This window comes from Gobius niger (assembly GCF_951799975.1).
Source record: "Gobius niger genome assembly, chromosome: 13".
NCBI lineage: Eukaryota > Metazoa > Chordata > Actinopteri > Gobiiformes > Gobiidae > Gobius > Gobius niger.
Window position 1 is genome coordinate 20,234,624 of NC_136864.1, and position 18,806 is coordinate 20,253,429.

General features: G+C 41.6%; 1 protein-coding gene across 2 annotated transcripts in view; it reads right to left on the reverse strand.

Annotated features, from left to right (window-relative positions):
• LOC306973181 (ephrin type-B receptor 1) overlaps positions 1 to 18,806 on the reverse strand; it is a 180,808-nt gene that overhangs the window by 110,349 nt on the left and 51,653 nt on the right. For both annotated transcript variants that reach the window (XM_079570033.1, XM_079570032.1), the window contains exon 2: positions 6,025 to 6,089. In XM_079570033.1, coding sequence (XP_079426159.1) covers positions 6,025 to 6,089 — 65 coding nt within the window. The remainder of the gene's footprint in view (positions 1 to 6,024; positions 6,090 to 18,806) is intronic.

The window sequence follows — 18,806 nt, forward strand, 5'->3', positions numbered from 1 at the left end:
CCTGTAATTTGTCCTTTACTTAAAGCCGTAGTCTTCGCTCATAAACACATCTGTGCATTTAACTGTTATTGTGTGTAAATAGGAACACAAATAAGGCCTAAGTCGCATGCTTTAGGATGCGACAAATTAACTGAATAACGGCAAACCATTCAGCAAGTAAGAATTAGCCAAGGACATTTGCAAGGAAGTTTTTATTTTTTTGTTCTGAGTGAGATTGCAAAGTTGGATGCCAGACTTAGGTAAAGTGTGAATATCAAACACAGCAAGGTGACCAAAATGACTTCAAAGTGTTGGATCTGTTACGCCGTGCGGTTCCCAAGAAAATCCACTCTTCCTTCTCCAAAGCATCAAACATACCTGCCAAAACTACAAACAAAAACTAGAAAAATGAAAAGCCCATTTTGTTACGTGGCACTTGTTCAGTGACATATTTGCAGGTGGCGGCATGCGGCGGCACACTCCGCAACTTCTGAGTTTATGTCTGAGCACACACCGTGGCATATGTGGGAATCTGCAAGCGCGCGAGTACAAACAAACACATTGGCTTTAAATCCACTCGGTCTCCCTCTCCGTTGCACCTGCTACACAATCCAAATGTCAGCCTCTCATCCATACGGCCTTGCCTTCACTCCTGTGTTTACTCTCAACAACACTCGCTCGCTCGCGGCTCATTTGGGGCCCTCTTTATCCTCCTCCGCACCGTGACCTCAGGTTCTCCACGCTTCACAGCACCCACTGGCCCTTGTCGGTGCGGCCGTCGTCTCGGTAACCCCTCCCCGTAACCTCCGGCGACACCACCCCACCCCCCCACCCCTTGCCCTGAGCATGCAAGCCCGGTCACATGAGTTAACCCAGGCAGGCCTTTCCGCACGCACAGTTCAATGTCACAGGGCTTTTCTCTGGGTTTAGCTCGCAGACAATTGATCCTTGGGCCTCTTCGACTTGAAATCCCAAAAGCACAACCCCCCCCTCCCCCACCCGCATTCCCCGAACCTTTCTCAAGCCCTGGTCCCTTCCATCATCACAGTTTGATACATGCAAATGTCTCTCAACCTCTCAAAGTAAAAGTATGTTTATGATGCAGCTTATCCTTGAAAAAATCCAGCAAATGTGTAAAAGACATGTAAGAAAAGTACAAGAAAGAGTTGAAAGGCAAGAAAACAGAAACAAAAAAACAGGTAAAATCTGAGGTATTCCGTACTTGCACTTAAGGTTATATCACCTTTCAAACCCAAATGCTCAACATTAGTGGTCAACTAATATATCCAACCGATATTTGGGGATTTTACAATATCGGTAATCGGCCGATGTACCGGCAAAAACATATGAAAGACACTTCCCCTTTTTTGCATTCAGGGCTTTAAAACGAGTCCTCCCACAACGGCCTCAGGGGAACAGAGAAACATCGCAATGAAAATTGGTTAGCTACAAGTTTGTTAAACATAAGTTTTCCCAACTAAACCTCAGTCAATATGAACAGGCAGCATGTCATTTTGAAGGACAGACGCCAGAGAATTCAATCGCTGAGTTAGTTTTAACCCCCACAATTGGATTGTTGATCACCGCACAAAAAATATAGTGGCTGGATACAGCATGCTAATGCAGCTGTCAACTAATCAAAGCTGGGACAGAAACTCTGATTGAATCACCTGAAGATTTACTGATTTATAAACCAGACATTTGGAAACATCAACTAAAAATATTGGCAATTGTCAATAAAAATCCTCAAAAATCGGCATTGATCTTAGAAAAACCCATATCATTCGACTTCTACTTCACATTGCACTTTTTCATTCCCCGACCATGACCAGTGAGACACTCGTGCACCACTGAGGCGAGGCTGGTGAAGAGAAGCACTGAAGCACAGAAAGCACTGATTGTAGCTGCACAGAGTCTTTAGAAAAGCTCTCATGGAGTCTGAGTGGAGCCTGACCTCGTCTAAACACATGTAAGAATAGTATATCTAAATTGCTTATCATATCAATGAAGAATGAAGATGATGTAGAGAAGCCCGTTTCTGTTGTCAGCATGACATGGCATCTATTGTCGAATACACGCTTTACCTGTGCTGAAATCCAGTCCGTTTTTTGCATATTCTGTCACTAAATTCTAGCACTAAAGAGAGCCAGCTTTCTCTCCTCGAATACACCTCATCCACTCATACACACTCCAGAGTTGCTTTGTTATTCCACATGCCCATTTTCTGCCATTTCCCTCTGATTGGCTTCTTTTGGAGGCCGATAAAATCATTACCTTCACCGACGAGAACTCTCTTCGTACAAAGCCTCTCCCTCTTTAATCATTTAGCCTGAAAAACAGGGTTATTATTCCGATGACAAAATCACCAAGCAGAATTCAAAACAGGAAGCAATAGCCTGGTTGGGGATACATCTACCTTGGTGCCGGTTTTTGGCTGTCTTTCATGTCTGTCACGTGGTGCAAGGTCGCCAGGCATTCGTCATCGAGTGGCTACATATTTTATTTATCATAGAGTAAGTGCACGCTTCAAAAAGAGGAAGTGACAGGCGGACAGCGCAAGGTCTGACTCACAAGGATTCAGGTGAGACAGGCGGGGAAGAAAAAAAAAAAACGCAACCTCAATGTCAAAGAAAGCTGCTGTTTTTAGCATCCGGTTGGCTCCACGGCTATGCATTAGCATATTACAATAATGTTGGTAAAAGGCGATTGTGATGGTCCTGAACAGTTTGGCATAAAAAAAAAAAAAATCATATGATTCACATTTAGTGATGTGCACCTGCCACTCGTACCACTTTGCTACACTTTCCTCCAGTGGAACTAATGACGGCGCTTCTTTAATCCTTCAGAATTAACCCTGCAGGTCGACACAACACAAACACACTCACGGCGCGCACTTCTGCCGATCGGCTGAAGGAGAGAAATTAATGAGACATGTCGGAGAGTGTGGGGACAGGCTACCCGCTGTATGCATATTTAAGAGCCAGTTAGCAGGTTTCGGGCAGCAGCACAGTGACCACTTAGACACCAGTCCCGCATGCAGTGATACATCATTATTAATGTGAGGATGTGTCATAAAGCGTCCCACTCTTTGCCGCGCACCGCACTGAGGCCGGTCCAATCCCTCCGAGGGCTTAGGATAACATTGATTTTGTCTCAAGTTCACCTTCAGCTAATGTTCTGTCATGTACATTGTGCACATTGTGTCATAGTACAGTCAGTGCATGATCAATTTCACGCTCCTACATATCCACTGCCTTATCCGCATTGACAGTCCATACAGGCCATTTGCTCAACTATGATTGCTTCAGTGTATTTGCATGACGCCATGTCTTTAACAGCTACTTTGGGCAACTTTCTTTTATGGCATTACAAGTTGACTTTCTTTATCTACATTCCCATGTTTTGTCTCATGTCTTCTTTGTACACGCTCTCATCATCTATTTAGGTTCAAAATGTTCTTTAATCTGAACCTCGTAAATGAGCTGTGCAATTAAAGTACACTTTTCATAACACTTTGGGCCTCTCCCAAAGACCATTAGTCAAACAACTTCTTGGACAATGGCCAGTCCATTAAAAAGTTGACTCTTAAAGACGACACAATAAATAAATAAAATCAAATATCTATCATTCACAGGCATGACATTTAATGATGCCCTTCTACACACTAGCTTTTAACAGTGGGACTTGTGGGATAAATCAAGCAATGAGAATGAATTATTGATTAAAACGGCAGTAGATGGCATTTTAACAACTTATTGACATACATCCGCCATTTTGACCCCTCAGGATCTTCTACCAGCTTGCCCTCTCCGCCAGAACCCTTCCAACAGAAGCTTTACAATCCATGCTTAACAGAGGCTCCATGTGCCCGAAGGCTTACTCCAGTCAACACAGCAGTGATGTCTCTACTTTCAAAGCCTTGGTAGCTCTTTGTTAGACAGGAAAGAAAGACAGCGGCGCGTAAAATGAGGTCTTGTCAGAAAGACTAAGGCAGGATATGTTCAGTGGTTGTCTCTTTGGTGGCATAAAGTGAGAAGATTTTACTGCTGCAACAGGCATGTAAATGTGCATGTCACACGTGAAGAGAGCAAAAATATTTCAAACAGGGATAGTTTTCATTTAAAGACTTTTACTGTGGCCACACTTAATGCTGGTACTAAAACATATCTTTCCTTTGACCTACTTTCAGTGCAGTACAGTATTCCCTGTTCAAAAAGTCACTAACCAGACACTAATCAGTTAATATGAAACTCAACATTGTATATAGACAAGCCATAACCAAAAGGAAAATATTTATTTCAGCGTTTTCTCACAAGCCACTTCATTTTAGGTGTGGATCAATAGGTCTGACTATCAACAAGACATTTGATCATTTTATCAGTGAACCACTGTAACTCTGCGAGCTTATAGTTGACCATGAATCTTCACAGGTTTGAATGGAGTTTGAAAGATGTCAGAATCGACCACCGTCTTATGTTCAAAGTGTTCAGTAAATTGTTATATGACCTCTGTAAAAAGGCCCATAAAGTCCCAAAGACCTGGAAAATCGAGAATCCGTCAGTGTCTCTCCTTGATTGTTCCTCCCAGTCAGTGATATAGAGCTTTTTATAGAGTTATCAAATTACAGAGTGCAGAACAAGGCCCTAAAAATCTCTTTAGGTCCATTACCGTAATAGAGCAACCGCACCTGTATTGATAAGAAGAAAGTAAAAGCTTCAACTCTGATGATTTGGGACTTTTCTTCCTTCCCCTCCAAATTGACGTGAAACTACCTGGAAGTTGTCGCGTATAAAATCAAAGCTCTGGGCATTCTGCAGTTTTAATACTCGCTCTTCTCTGGATAAATGTATCATTGCAGAATCATTATGTCTATGGGATCCCCGCAGCCACCATTTGCAAGGAACTACGGTACTGTGTCCTGGGCTTACATGAGCCCATTATGTTATTAAGTAATTCCCAGCCGGGCACTGAGGAAATAATAGCCGTAATAGCAGCCATGTTGGGCTGTGTTGAGTTTTCACTCTGATCCCTCTCCCTGGCTTATGGTCAGTCAACCCGCCTGTGTAATATTCTATGTTAAACTGATCCAGTACAAAACCTGTTCTAAATCTCTGGAAGTACTATACAAAAGGAATAAGGTTGACCAAGACATATCACCACAATTTTAATCGACTATCGACATATATATATATATATATATATATATATATATATATATATATATATATATATATATATATATATATATATATATATTAAGCAGTACTAAGTAACTCATGCCCCTACAGGCCAAAAGCGCCACTGCAGTAGTCAAAGCATTTTATGTTTTTTTACTCATTAAGTGTCCATGAGAGTAAATACTACGCTGACAGAAAATGCAAAGGGAGAAAGGGATATTGTACATCCAGTTACACAATGGAGATAATTCTTTTCACTCAAACTTGGCTGTAAATACTGTTTAAGTGTCACTAGCCCACAGTTGGTTTTGTCCGTTAGCCTGTTAGCTTCTTCTTCATGATTCTATTAGTGTGTAGTGGTCGCTCCAACACGTAGGCAGCGAAGTTGCAATTGTGGTTTTCTGGCCAGAGACACCAGGGGGAGATGAAAGACGCCCCAATCATCCCATTAACACTTGTATTACCTCCAGAGGCACTACGAAAAGGATTTGTTAAGGTAAACAAGTTATTTAGCACTGCTTTAAGTTATATTACATTATTTACTAGATTTCTGCTCCATTTTTACCAATACACCCTGTAACCTATAACTGCAACATTTGCCTTTAACACTTCTCTCAACTCTCTGCCCAGAAGCAGAACCATCCATCTCCTCAGCTTCTCTTCATCTCGATACCTTTACAATCAGTGCAGTGTCAAGTATACAGTACTTTGATCAAAACATATCCACATCATAGCTTATATAATGTGCAAGGTGGGATATGGCATCCATTCAAGATAGTTAGTCATTGTTTGTCTTTGTCTTACTTCACCCATTTCAGTAAAACTGAGGTGACTTTGTTACAAAATCAGGTCCATGACATCAACTCACCCCTGAGTTTGGGTACGCTGTCCAGCCCAGTTCAGCTGTGGCCACCCGTGTGTCCATCAATGTCTCTGTGGAACAACAAAGCAGACAGAAATATTGTTGGTTAGAGCCAGAAAACAAGATATTCTAAGTTGTATTTGTGAAGGCGAGAGTGCAATGAAGCTCCAGTGATCACTCGACATCTCAGATAAAACAAAATCCAAAAAGCGCATTTTATGTATCTACTGGTTTTGGAAAAAGATGCCGGAGAAAGAAAAAAAAGGCAGTTTGTTGGTCTGTCACACTGTTACATGATGGTGCGGATTCAGAGAGCGGACAAATGAGAGGAAATTGTGTGTAGCGGAACTGCTTCAGAGAGAGCGCACCAGGTTGAGGTCAGTTCTGTTAGTTTTTCCTCATGGAGAAATTTCCTGACAACTAAAGCGCGGATGGCAGCGCTCCAAAAGCCTTACTGTGTTAAAAATACCATCTCGGAGAAAGGGGCGGATGCGGCCTTTTGTTTGTGACTTTCGAAACCAAAAGAAATATAGATATAATTAAATGTCCGCATTGTTCTATTTATATGAAGGATCATTACAAAGAGTCTGTTGTCCCGTCGTCGACCTGAGTGAAATGCAGGAAAGAAGATGCAAAGACAAGACGTTCTGTGTGGTTGTCTGTCCCTGTTGTTATTGGCAACAAACAAACCCGCAGACAAATAATTCTCACTGCTCGCCCAAAACGTGTGTCAGCCCAGTCGTGATTAATGCTGTAGCTGTCTTGTTGGTACGCTGGATTCTGAGAGCTGATAAGGCGGCAGGAATGAGGAGATAAGAAAAATAGCTGATATCAAAACCACAGTCCCTCTCATACATACAGATGAAGTGATTGGCAGTCTGACTCGTTCAACTTTGTGCTACTAGAAAGGCCCTGTGTTGTATATATCGAGACTAATATGGATCTAGTGTATGATCGTTGCTTTGCATGACTCTGAAATGATGAAGCAAGTCATTACCGATGCACTGGGACAGTCTGAGGGGAAAAGTAGTAACCATTTTACGCCTTGGGCAAGTTTATACACATTCAAACCCACAATCCCAGAGAAGCCAATTGCCCAAATAGGCTTCACCCAGAAGCATTATCTACAATCGAACTGTCAAACTCACGGATTAAAGGACAAACCCTGCACACAAAACTCCTCAGCATAATCAGTTTCATGTAATTATTATGTCCCTTTGTGTAAGCTTTGTTTTGCTAGCACTCGAGCATCACTTTTGTGTGTTGTGGACACAGTGAGATAAAACCAGGAGGCAGAGACTGGTGTGTCTGGGTGACGATCGGTGGCAGATAAGAAGGTCTGAGGAAATTTTCCCAGCAACGGCTGCATCTTGGGCTTGGACGCCCGCCACCGCAAACGGTTGGCTAGCAACGCCCACTCGTGTTGTTGATCGAGGGAAGGACTCTCTCTGATTAAATGAAGAGACAACAGTGCCAGGAAGTGTTTCCAGACAGTCATGTTCCTGCTCTCGAGCTTGATGCTGGTTGTTCTACGAGAGGTCAGACACCTGCGCTCGCTAGAATTACAATGCACTTACAAGAGTTATAAATGCAACCTGTATCATCCTGTGTTGGAAATGAAAAATCACTTCTGGATGCAGAAGTTGTCATGCATGATTTATACATAAATCCTACGCTGACAACTTCTATTAAAATTCCAGGTATACCTAATCTCTTTCATACTTTTTTCCTCACAAGAATATTCCAAGCATCTGTGATTGCAATTTTAAGAAAAATGTACCCATCTTTGAAAGACTGGATTTAATTGAATCAATAGTTTTGTCTGACTCAAAATTTTATGCAAGCCTCGTGGGGGAGTTATATTAAGTTTTAGACAATTGATTCATTTTATGATCAACAGAGAACTGCATCAACAACAAAACAAGTCTGAATACGTATTTTACGGTTACAGATGGATTTTGTGCGACTGATATGCATCCATCCAAAGTCAGAATTTCCTCAACTCGCATAGAACAATTGCCAGGTCTGCACACAAGTAGACACAACAACAATACTGCCACGCAAAGCTCAATTTTCCATACACCTTTACATTGGCAGCCATGCTTTCTCCTACATTCCATTTCCCCCCATAACCACGTTGCTTTGTCTATCTTCAGCAGCCCTACTCCAGCCCTCCCGCCTGAGCAGCTCCCTGTCAGCTGTGAAGATAGGAGAGGCTCGCAGCCCTTAGCGGCAGCCAGCATCACGGGGACTGCCAAGGCCTTCTCAAGGGAAATCACACAAGCTTTAGTCAGATCACAGAGGCCCTTGGTCCACCATTTTCTATTTCCTTCAGAAACAGGGGGAAACAGGCAGGAGACGGGTTAGAAAGGAGCGTCAATTAAGGTCAAAGGCCCATGGGAGAAGTGTCTGGGTAGCACCGTTGGGAGTCGGCCGTGCTATTAGCGAAACATCCAAGTGGGCAATAAGTAAACAATGTATGCTAAATGGGACTTAGCACTGGGGTGTGGTTTCCTTAACTGTCACTCTCACACCTGTCCACTCACACCGGGGAATTTGTAACTATCTAAAGGGATTAGAGATATGCATATGTAAGTTTTAAATGTGCCGTTGTATGGACCATTCATCCATTTAATTGTAAGTGGATTTGAAGAGCTCCATTCAAAAATGAGCTGCCCACTTTAATTAAAAATCGTATGAATTAAGAGCAGCGTATTGGCTTAAAGTGGGATTTAAAAGCCACACGACCTAAACTTGCATAACAACGAGCGCTCATAATCCATGTTGGGAGAAATTCATGCAATGAAAAAAAAAAAAGGTTTGTGGCTTTTTTTTAACCTCTTATCTCCCACCTGAACTGTGCACATTTTCTCCAGTTCGGCTTTACCCAAATCTAAACGCTTCTCGATTAGAGAGTGTACAACCTATAGTGTGCAATGCCTCATTTGAAACTGATCTGAAGATTTTTTTTCTCGTGTTGTTGCTTCTTTGTGTTGTATTTTTTGACTTTTTTTTCCGCACTTTTGTTGCTTTTTTGTAATTTTTGTTTTTCAATTTTTTTTTATTTTTTGGTCTTTTTTTTTATTTGTATTTTTGTTGTCATTTTTTGTACATTTTTTGTCTCACTTTTGTCACTTTTTTGATTTTTTTTTGTCTTTTTTATAATTTGTTGTCGCTTTTTAATAAAAAAAAATTAATTGTCGCTTTTTGTCATTTTTTGTCGTTTTTTGTAACTTTTTAGCATTTTTTTTGTCTTTCTTGTCACTTTCTTGTCGCACTTTTTTCACTTTTTTGTCACGCTTTTGTGAGTTTCTTTTTTTTGTCGCTTTATGTAATCCACTTTTTTGTTGCTTTTTTGCCTTATTTTGTTACATTTTTGTCATATTTTTGCGCTATTTTGTTGCTTTTTCCAAGAAGCTTTTAGATTTGGGTAAAGCCGTAAATCACCATAATAACCAAACCTTTCAGCCCGAGTACCATTTAAAAAATATTTTGGGGTCTTGAAGAACCACCAGTGCAAATGACTCTTGTATTTTGTGAAGAGCTAAAATGCCACGCTGCCAATCTATATATAGACCGTTGTGATACCCGTAGCAATGTCACACACAATCTTTATTTTACACAGTACACGGGGCAATTTCTCTGGTTTCTCAGACATTTGCCTGCGGCTGTGACTGTGCGACTCCTGTCTGTTCTCGTGGCTCCGATGCTCTGATCACTGTTACGTCTGGCCAGGCCTCACTGTTCTCACCTTTCACTCTCGATATCGAACCGTTTTGGAATACAAGAAAAGGCACTGTGGCTACCTCCTCATGCTTTTGGAGTAGGGGCCGGGGCTGTTGCGCCGCTGCAGTCTGCATAGTGCACTGTCAGCGTCACCCCTGGGGCCACTATAAATTAAAGCCCAGCCAGGTTCTGTGGCAGGCAGCGCACTCTATGAGAAACATATTAACATGGGGAGTTTAATGTTGGAGGTGTAACCCGGGACAATAAATCTGCAGGGAAACAATAGCTGCGCGGTGTCAAGGGAATTCAAATGAAGCTCCGTCCTCGGCGCTGTGCGTTTTCAACCGTGCACCAATGTTTTAGGATGAAACACAAGTTATAAGTTTGGTGACACTGAGTAATTGTTTAAAGAGAAATAATGGTGGTTTCAGGGCTTCTTAGGACTACATAGAGATATGTCAGATGGAATACCAACTCTCTACATGGAACCATTTAGACTGATCAATAACCATCACATACAGTATAATCCTTTTACTCTTTATTCTATGATGACACCAACTGATGACTTTATCAGGTTAAATTAGCTTTCTTCACGTCACCTTTATTCATCAAGAACGTTAACTATAACCATTTGCTATGAGTGGGCAATATCAGGAATCCCAGGTTCAAGTAAAAGAATGTGGAATGAAGAGCATCCACATTTACCAGTGTTGTGAAAAAAAGTTGTCTCAAAAACCACATGCTCTACTTTACACAGTTTTGGTGGTATAGGTCAGGGGTTCCCAAAGTTTTTTGGGTCGGAACCCCCAATATTGACACGTAAACAACCAGGAGGTCCATTACATAAAGTTATTCCCTCTTACGCTACTATAGGGCAGAAAAAAAAATCAAGGTAATTTGTATGTAAACTGTTTATTTGGGATATTTGAAGGGATTTCCCAAATTATACGCTGTTTTACACTCAAAAATATAGGCAGGGCATGTAAATTTATACTGCGCATTTCATACACAATGCATCTCAATGCGCCTTACAAAAGAAGATATGTGAAATAACAATCAGGTTAAAGATAAGGCAAAGCACATACATAAAAACATCAAGACATGGGAACACCAGAGTACACCAGAGCAGGGACTGGAAGGACAACCGGCCACTAACCGGGGGGGTGGGGCTGAGGAAACGTGTTAAAGCAGTCGCAGAACGATAGGGGCGTGGTTGAGGGGGGTATGTGTGTGCAGTTGTTTACAATCTGAAAGTCAGTGTTATGCAAAATATGAGCGAAGGAGCTCAGTCCTTATCTGGTTTAGCTCCGTGGCTTGGCCTTGAAGGGAAGTACACTAAAAACAGTAGCATTTTTATTTCATCTTGAGATCATCTGGGGACCCCCACACAAGGTCTCACACACCCTTCCCCCGAGGGGTAACGACCCCCACTTTGGGACCCACTGGTATAGGTGACATAGAAATAACCATAAAACCTGAACAAATATAATTTTTCAGAAGTACATGAGGCAGTAACTTGCTCGTTTTTTGGGGACCAAAAACAAAAAGGTCGATAATCTCTGGTCACACACTGGGCCATAACCAAAGCTTTAACTGAGGGTTCCTACATGCTCCCAATCTCAGAAAGCACTGCCCCTCATTAGCAGCAAGCGATAGATCGATACCAAATGGTAGGCTGTTTCCACAGATAGAGAAGAAGACGGGTGGTGCGACGGTGGGTGTGTAGGGGGGGGCTGCATTAAACATTGATGGAGCCCCGCGTTAGAGATCGATACAGCTGCTCTCTTCACACAATTACACGTCAGCACGGAGTCGCATGATACATCACAGCGACACGCATAATTACATATTGCGGGGGCAAGACGGGAAAAACGAATGGAAAACATGCACAAAGGGGGAGCTGACAGAATAGCAGGAGCAGGTCAGCCAATGATTGCGTTGTTGGAGACTTTAAGGAGAATTCTGCAGCTCAGTCGCGTCCTGCATGCGTAATCCCAGCCCTTTGTGAGCGCGTCTGTATGATTGTGTGGCTTGTGGTCGATAGAACATGTGCTCTCGGTTTTAGTCAATACGCCTGGACAATTCTCACAGGATTTCCCTGATCTATCCCCGCAACACGTTTCTCCCGCTTCTACAATCTGGACCCTTTTTAGGAAGATGTTTGGAAAAATGTACAGGAGGAGTTCTGTGTAATTTCCAATTCCAAGCACGAGAAAAGGTTTTCATAAGGTAGTCATCTGTACTGGGTAGCTGTAGCTTTAAAGACGTTTGACCTTCCATCCAAGACGCTCCCATCAACTTTTCTTCTGGTTTACAAACTCGGATATGTACGTCACCAACCAGGGAGAGTTTGTCATTAGCTCCACTTTATTAAAAATGTGTTCTCTCCCTGTTTATTTTGCTATTTACAAATGGGAGAACACAGTATATTAAGGAGCATTAAGCATATCCCTCCCCACAAATACATAAGAACACATAGGTCTACTGCATAAAGACACTAAGTACACTTAAGGTGGACAACCCAGGCGGTGAGCAAAGGCAAATATGTTTCTGTGTCACAAAAGCAACAAAACTGTTCAATCAAGACATAAACAAATGTGCCAGCAACATTTTTGCAGAGGGATATTAAAATAAAGCATTTGGAAGAGGGTCAAACATCGTGCCTCATGTTTGGTGAGCTGTAATCAAAGCAGCAACATCTCCATGGAGACAAGCTGGTGTAGCTGAGTCTTCAATGTGTGGAAAAGACAACAGAAGAGGCAACGGGAGAGGTACTTTTTTTTACTCCAGAACTTCCATCTCACATGTACACCCAGCCAACATCCAAGCAGTCTAAAGCAACTGAGCCACATCCAGCATTCATAATAAAAGCACCATGCACCTCCTGTCGAACAGCCCTTCACAATACAAGTTGGGCACCACAAGGTGGCTTACACTGGCGATGTCCTGCTTCCATCAAAGTTACGAGTCAGGTTCAAGGAGGAGCCCACTCACTTTAAGTTTAACCAATAAGAACCCTCCCTTCATGAAAAAAGAAGAAATGAGAAAAGAGTACATCACAATCATCACACATTTTGTTATTCATTGGTTTGTCGTACCGGTGCAAGGTTGTTGGTTTGTTTCCTAAGTAATAATCAATGTCTTGAAGAGCAAAGAGAGGACTTGAGTGAGTGATTGTACAACAAAAACAAGGATTGAATTTAATGACACTCTTTAAGTGGGGTTTATCGTCTTCTGAGAAATGGAATCAAGATGGCAGGAAGAGTGGAGTGTAGAGAGAGAGAGAGAGAGATTGGGAAAAAAAGAAACAGGAGGAGAAATCAGCAGGATTGAAATGAGCACTTAACAGTGATGAAGCCCCATGGCAGCCTGCTGAGCCTGGCGTCTTAATACTGAGCCCAAAAAAACAAAGTGACAAACAAACAAGAGAGAACGCAACCCCCTTCTCCTAAACTAATCAGCAGTCCACTTGGGAATTTATGAGGGCAAGAAAGAAAACAAACGTGACGAGTATCTTCTGAAAAAATCAAGAGCAAGTTGATCACACAGGAGCTGCTAAGCAGCAGGTCAGTGGCAAAAAGAAATGTTGTTTGACTGATGAATTCATTAGTATTTTTTATACAGGTTCAGGGACATCTCCTTGAACTATTTCAGTTTTGTTACGTAGCAGTGTCATGCTAAAATGAGAAATTCAAAAGGTTAGGTTTAGGACTTTTGTTTCTTCTTAATACTTTGCTATGCTTATCAGTAAATGCTTACAGATTGTGTTCCAACATGTTCCAAAAAAAGAAAATACATTTGCAATTTGACTAATCAAGCATATACATATGCTAATGCTGACAGCCTTTGGGGGACTATTGGTTGAAAAAAAAAATCTTAGGTTTCTATTTCTGACATGTGCTGGTTATTTTTTTAACCAGAACTACTCTTTACAACACAAAATCTGACACGGAAAGCTTCTAAAATGGCAGCTACAGACAGCCAACAGGAATACCTCAAAGGAAATATGCTGCGGCAACGACTCCCCAAAGACACCGATGACAATGTGGTTGATTTGAAAATTGAAGAGAAAATAATCTGCCATCCTCCGAGACGTTACTTATGGGGATACACAAGTCCCTCTGCTTCACCGGGCCTCAGATGAAATTTGACGCTTGCAAAGGCAGCGCTTGGCTTACAAAGAGAAAAATGCGTTTCAAGCGATCCGGACTTGCCATCCCTCAAACTGCGACAGATGAAAAAAGTGAAAAGGAAAAAAAAAGATGGGTGGAGGGATTATTGATTGAAGGTACGGAGTAGATCTAGCAATTCCAAAAAGCTTTTGATTTGACTTGGGTTTTTACATATTCAACACGCGCAAAATGTTGACAACAGGTTCAGATAAGTGCCACTGTCATTCCTATCTGCATGTGTGTGTTTTTTTTTTTATTACTATCAAACAAAAAGTGTGTAAAAAAAAGAAAAAAAGCAAATGCCTTCTTAGAACAGCAAAGAGGCAATCAACCTAATCATGAGTAGTAATGAATAAAAAGCACGGAATAATGAACAACACATGAATTTACAAGAGGTGTTTTTTTTTTTTTTAGAAGTGGCAACTCTATCTTTTAAAACATGATTAAGAGTGTGTATCACTGTAATAGAAAGTACATATGATGAGAGATAAAAACTGCAATTTACTTCCGACATATGAGTATGGAATAAAAAAATCTAAAATAAAGTTTCTTTTCAAGGTTAGTCTGTGCTAGAAGAGCATGAAGGACATGGCATAGACACATCTGGTCAACAACAAAGTCTAACATTTGTCATTTTGCTAAGGCTCAAGAAAAAAAAAAACATCCCGTCAAAGATAGATATAAATCAATTAAAGGAACAGGCCACTATTTTTCCATAGTGAAATATGTTCTTTCTTTCTGGAAAATCCTTGGTTTTCACCTAACCCATAGTTATATCGTATCGTATCGATATCAATCTGGCATGAATATCGAGATATGAAATTTTGTCCATATTGTTCAGCCCTAGTAGTTATATATAAGTCTAGTTACACAAAATAATAACACCTTAGGAGCACTTCGACGTCCGTGCAGTAAAGTGACGATATTACTGAGCGGACGTCGAAGTGCTGCTAAGGTGTTATTACGCCTTACAATATAGTACCCATTTTTATCCTCTTTTTTTTTATGTGACTGTACTTGGATCGTGTAACTGTTCACGTAACTGTATTTAAATATGGAAAACGTGGAAGAGCTTGGTCGCTTCTAACTTCACCCCGGTTTGGCCCCATAGAGGAGAGGAGGAGAGGATAAATGCTAACAACATCTTTGGTCTTTTTGCGTGACTGAGCGCACGCGTAAAGACCAGACAGGTACGCATCAACTCGTCTAAGCTCAGGTAAGAACATATCTCAGTATGGAAAAACGGTGGCCTGTTCCTTTAAGTTGTCCTTATTTGCAACATATTCTCATGTTATCTGTAGCGATAAATGCATTCTTGTTTCACAGCGACATTTCCCATGGACGTGGACACAAGCAGCCATTAACCACAACAAAAGACTGTCGGATCAGCAGCAGATGTTAGCGAGAATGCTTCACCAGATAAGGAAATTAATAGAGATGCAAGAACAGCAAGAAAGTGATGAAATTATCCTATCAACACAGCAAGGTGACATTCTCTCTGGCCCTGGCGCATCTGGGACGCCACATTGCATCAGACTTCAACCTTGTAGACTCAATTTCCCTGCCATTAGTGCCGTGCAAAGACGGTATAAAAGGAAAAGACACAATTGTCGATGTTTTTTTTTTTTTGCTTCTTCTCCCTCCCGGCTCTCTCGCACAGGTAAAGAGCACCCACCCACACAACACGTCCCCCGGTGGTCAGCCAAGTCAGCGGGCTGCAGGCGCAAACTGTACAGTCATATCTCTGCTTTTCTGGAGCCTTGGCTGCAGCCGTCGCTGGTCAGGTGGAGAGAGGTTAGGCGCGCCATTTGCATTCATTAACATTGCATTAGCAGACAGAGCGATCTTTAGAAAGCAGGGGCTGCTGGAGAGTGTCATCTTTAATTCATCATAACCCCCATCCTCCGTGCGTCACCCCACACAGCAGCCTCTGCTCATCTGTTCATTTCAAATCCATCCTCACTACTGCCTTCAACAACTGCCTACTATACGCTTAAATTTAACAGCCGTTCGTATCTATTTATCTCTTTAGCACATTTCACACACCGACAAAACGGTTTCCAGAGTGCTGCATGTGAAACAAAGACAATCAGCTCTAATCCGAACAAACAATATACAAATAATATGCTCCAGTAAACCAGTAAAGAGTGTATGTTGCTATATAACAAAAATAAAACAAGTTAAATTAAGGTTAAAATGTTATGGGGTAAGAGTTCACATCCAGAGAATAAAAAGAGAGACTTAAGTGATAGTGAAGTTTGCAAAGTGAGGAGGGATATAGTGAAGTTTGAAAGTAAACAATCAAATTCCTCCCCTCTTTAAAGGGACAATAGGGAGTTTAAAAATGTTAAAAGTATGTACAGTATTTTCCTCCACCTACATGTTCCAGCCATGTCCTAATGTGTAGAATGAGCTCAGACCTGTTCACCACAACTGCCTCTAAAATCCTGCACTGTCACTCAAAAAGGTGTCACTTCGGGTCCGAAGTGCCGTCATGCACGAGCTTTATATACAAGGTGCAGTTACACATATGACCTAAGGTGGCAGTAGTGAGTATAAAATGGCGAACTTGCATCCAGCCCCTTTAACCAGAAAACTCTTCTTAATTTGCAAAATGAGGAGAGAGGACCAGAAATTTCAAAAGTAAATGATCAAGCTCCTCCTCGTCCTGATTAGACCTGACCGGCTGGTTCATTGGTCAACGCGATACTAGACTCTGATTAGTTGCTGACAGCTGACTTCACAAAAAATAAAATATATACATTATTGCTTACTTTACATCAAAATCCAAGACCAGGTGATCGATTTTGCACACTATATTAAATTGCTAATACTTTTAGACTTCCAGACAATCACTCTAAAATGCGTCAAATTGTTTGCTGTACGGAATTGTCTCACCCAATGACAGCAACTGTGATATGATAATATCCCACAATAATCTAAATTGAAGCAAGCAAATGAATGAGCATGTTTGCTCTTTAACTGAATTTGAATGCTGATTGGACAAAAATGTGATAAATATTCGACCGCTAGGCAAAAATACTGCACAAGACCAGAAACCTCGCCAAACTGTTGACCTTCAGCGCCGGCTTAGACATGATTCATCACAAGTTTTGACCTGGTTTGGATCGAGTGATATTTAGGATGACTTTTTTTCATGACTTTGCCACCTCCCGATCCCTATATGACAATAACACACAAACAGCATCAACGTTCCTTGGCCGATTACCGACCTTCCCTGGAAATTTCATCATAATCGTGCCATTACTTTCAGAGCTATCCGGCTAACAAACACAGCCCACACTGTAATGACCAATTGCGTAGCCCGTGGTATCAGTTTCAGGTACTAAATCACCGGCCCGTGGAAAACCTAATTACCAAAGCAATCCGCGGTAATATGGTTTGCAGCGTTCTAAAATAGGGTTCCACAATTCTACTATCTCCTGTTTCAGGCGCAAGTGACACTTGGAGCAGAAATGTGATCTCCTTAATGTAGCCTAGATCTTTTGACCCAGGGCAGCGCCGCTATGGGAATTGCATAGCTACTGTGTAAGACCTAGTTTGAAGGGATTCTATAATATGGGCCACTTTCCATTTTCTTCTGTACTATGATACACCTGCTCAGAAACAGTCCCTTTATCATGATGTAATATCCACGTACCTCAACATAGAAACCCATATTTTCATATAAGTTTAGGCTCCATTACTAATTTCTAATCATTACTATTGGAAGACAGACTTTGTAACAGTGTGTATTAGCAAAGGGGGAGAAAAAAAAGTGTCTTATTGTCCAGCGTTTCACCAGCAGAAAGATGTTCCATAAAAATCAGCACCCCAGAAACATAAACAACATGACATGCAACGGACGATCATTAAAGAAGCGTATTTGCGACGCATACAAATAGTTGCACCGCTAATGTGCCTTCAAGTCAACATATGCGTATGAAGATCCATGTTTACAGCTTTACTTATCAGCTTGCTGGGCGCACAAGACAGCAGAGCTCAATATTGTAGCTTTGTACGGGCAAGTAATGAAGCTAGAATCTGCTAAGGTTTGCTGGAGTGGCCGACCAGCAGCAGTGACCAAGCAATAATCCAGATGGGAGCAGTGCGAGCCTCCCACAACCATCACAATTCTCATTACAGCACGTATTACCTCAGCCGGCTGCTCTGCTTTTAAGAAACCTGGCAATTTGCTGCAGTAAAATGGCCTAATTACAACTCTTATCAGGCTTCTACCTCACAAAACTGAATTCAGAGAGGGAGGCTGGGCTCCCCTGAGGCGCTTCACCGGCTTTTGTCTTGGCTGATGTCCAAATTGTAATGGCCACACCCACCCATTGTCATTATTCACTCTCTAACAACAGCACTTATCACCATCCCCTCTCCTCTCAAACATAAAACAAATATATAAAACTCTATCACGTAGCCCAATCAATGCCAAAGTCAATGTCCCCCATTTAAAAACAACGAAACAGCTGACTTGAACATGAGGTTCTAAAAGATCGCGCTGCGTCTACAACAGCGCCAAGAGCCGCTTGCCAAGTGGAAGGGAAAATGACACTTTGAGCAGTGAATACTGTTTATGTTGGATAAGCCACAGCCATGTAGAAGAAATTTGAAATGTAATTTAAACTTTGGCTTTGTGTACAGTGCAGCTTGGGAATTTCCCCCCCAGTTTGGTTATCATCACTGTCATTACTGTCAGCCCGTGAGAGGACTTAATCATTTGAAAATGCAGAAGCAATAAACAAAGGGAGAATGGCTTTGAATAGCGAAACCGCCATATAAGGGAATACCCATACTGAGTCGTAAACTAAAACAATAAGAAATTATCAACAACTGTCATTACTAATTCCAACACAACTACGCACTACTACTCTTTTGGGG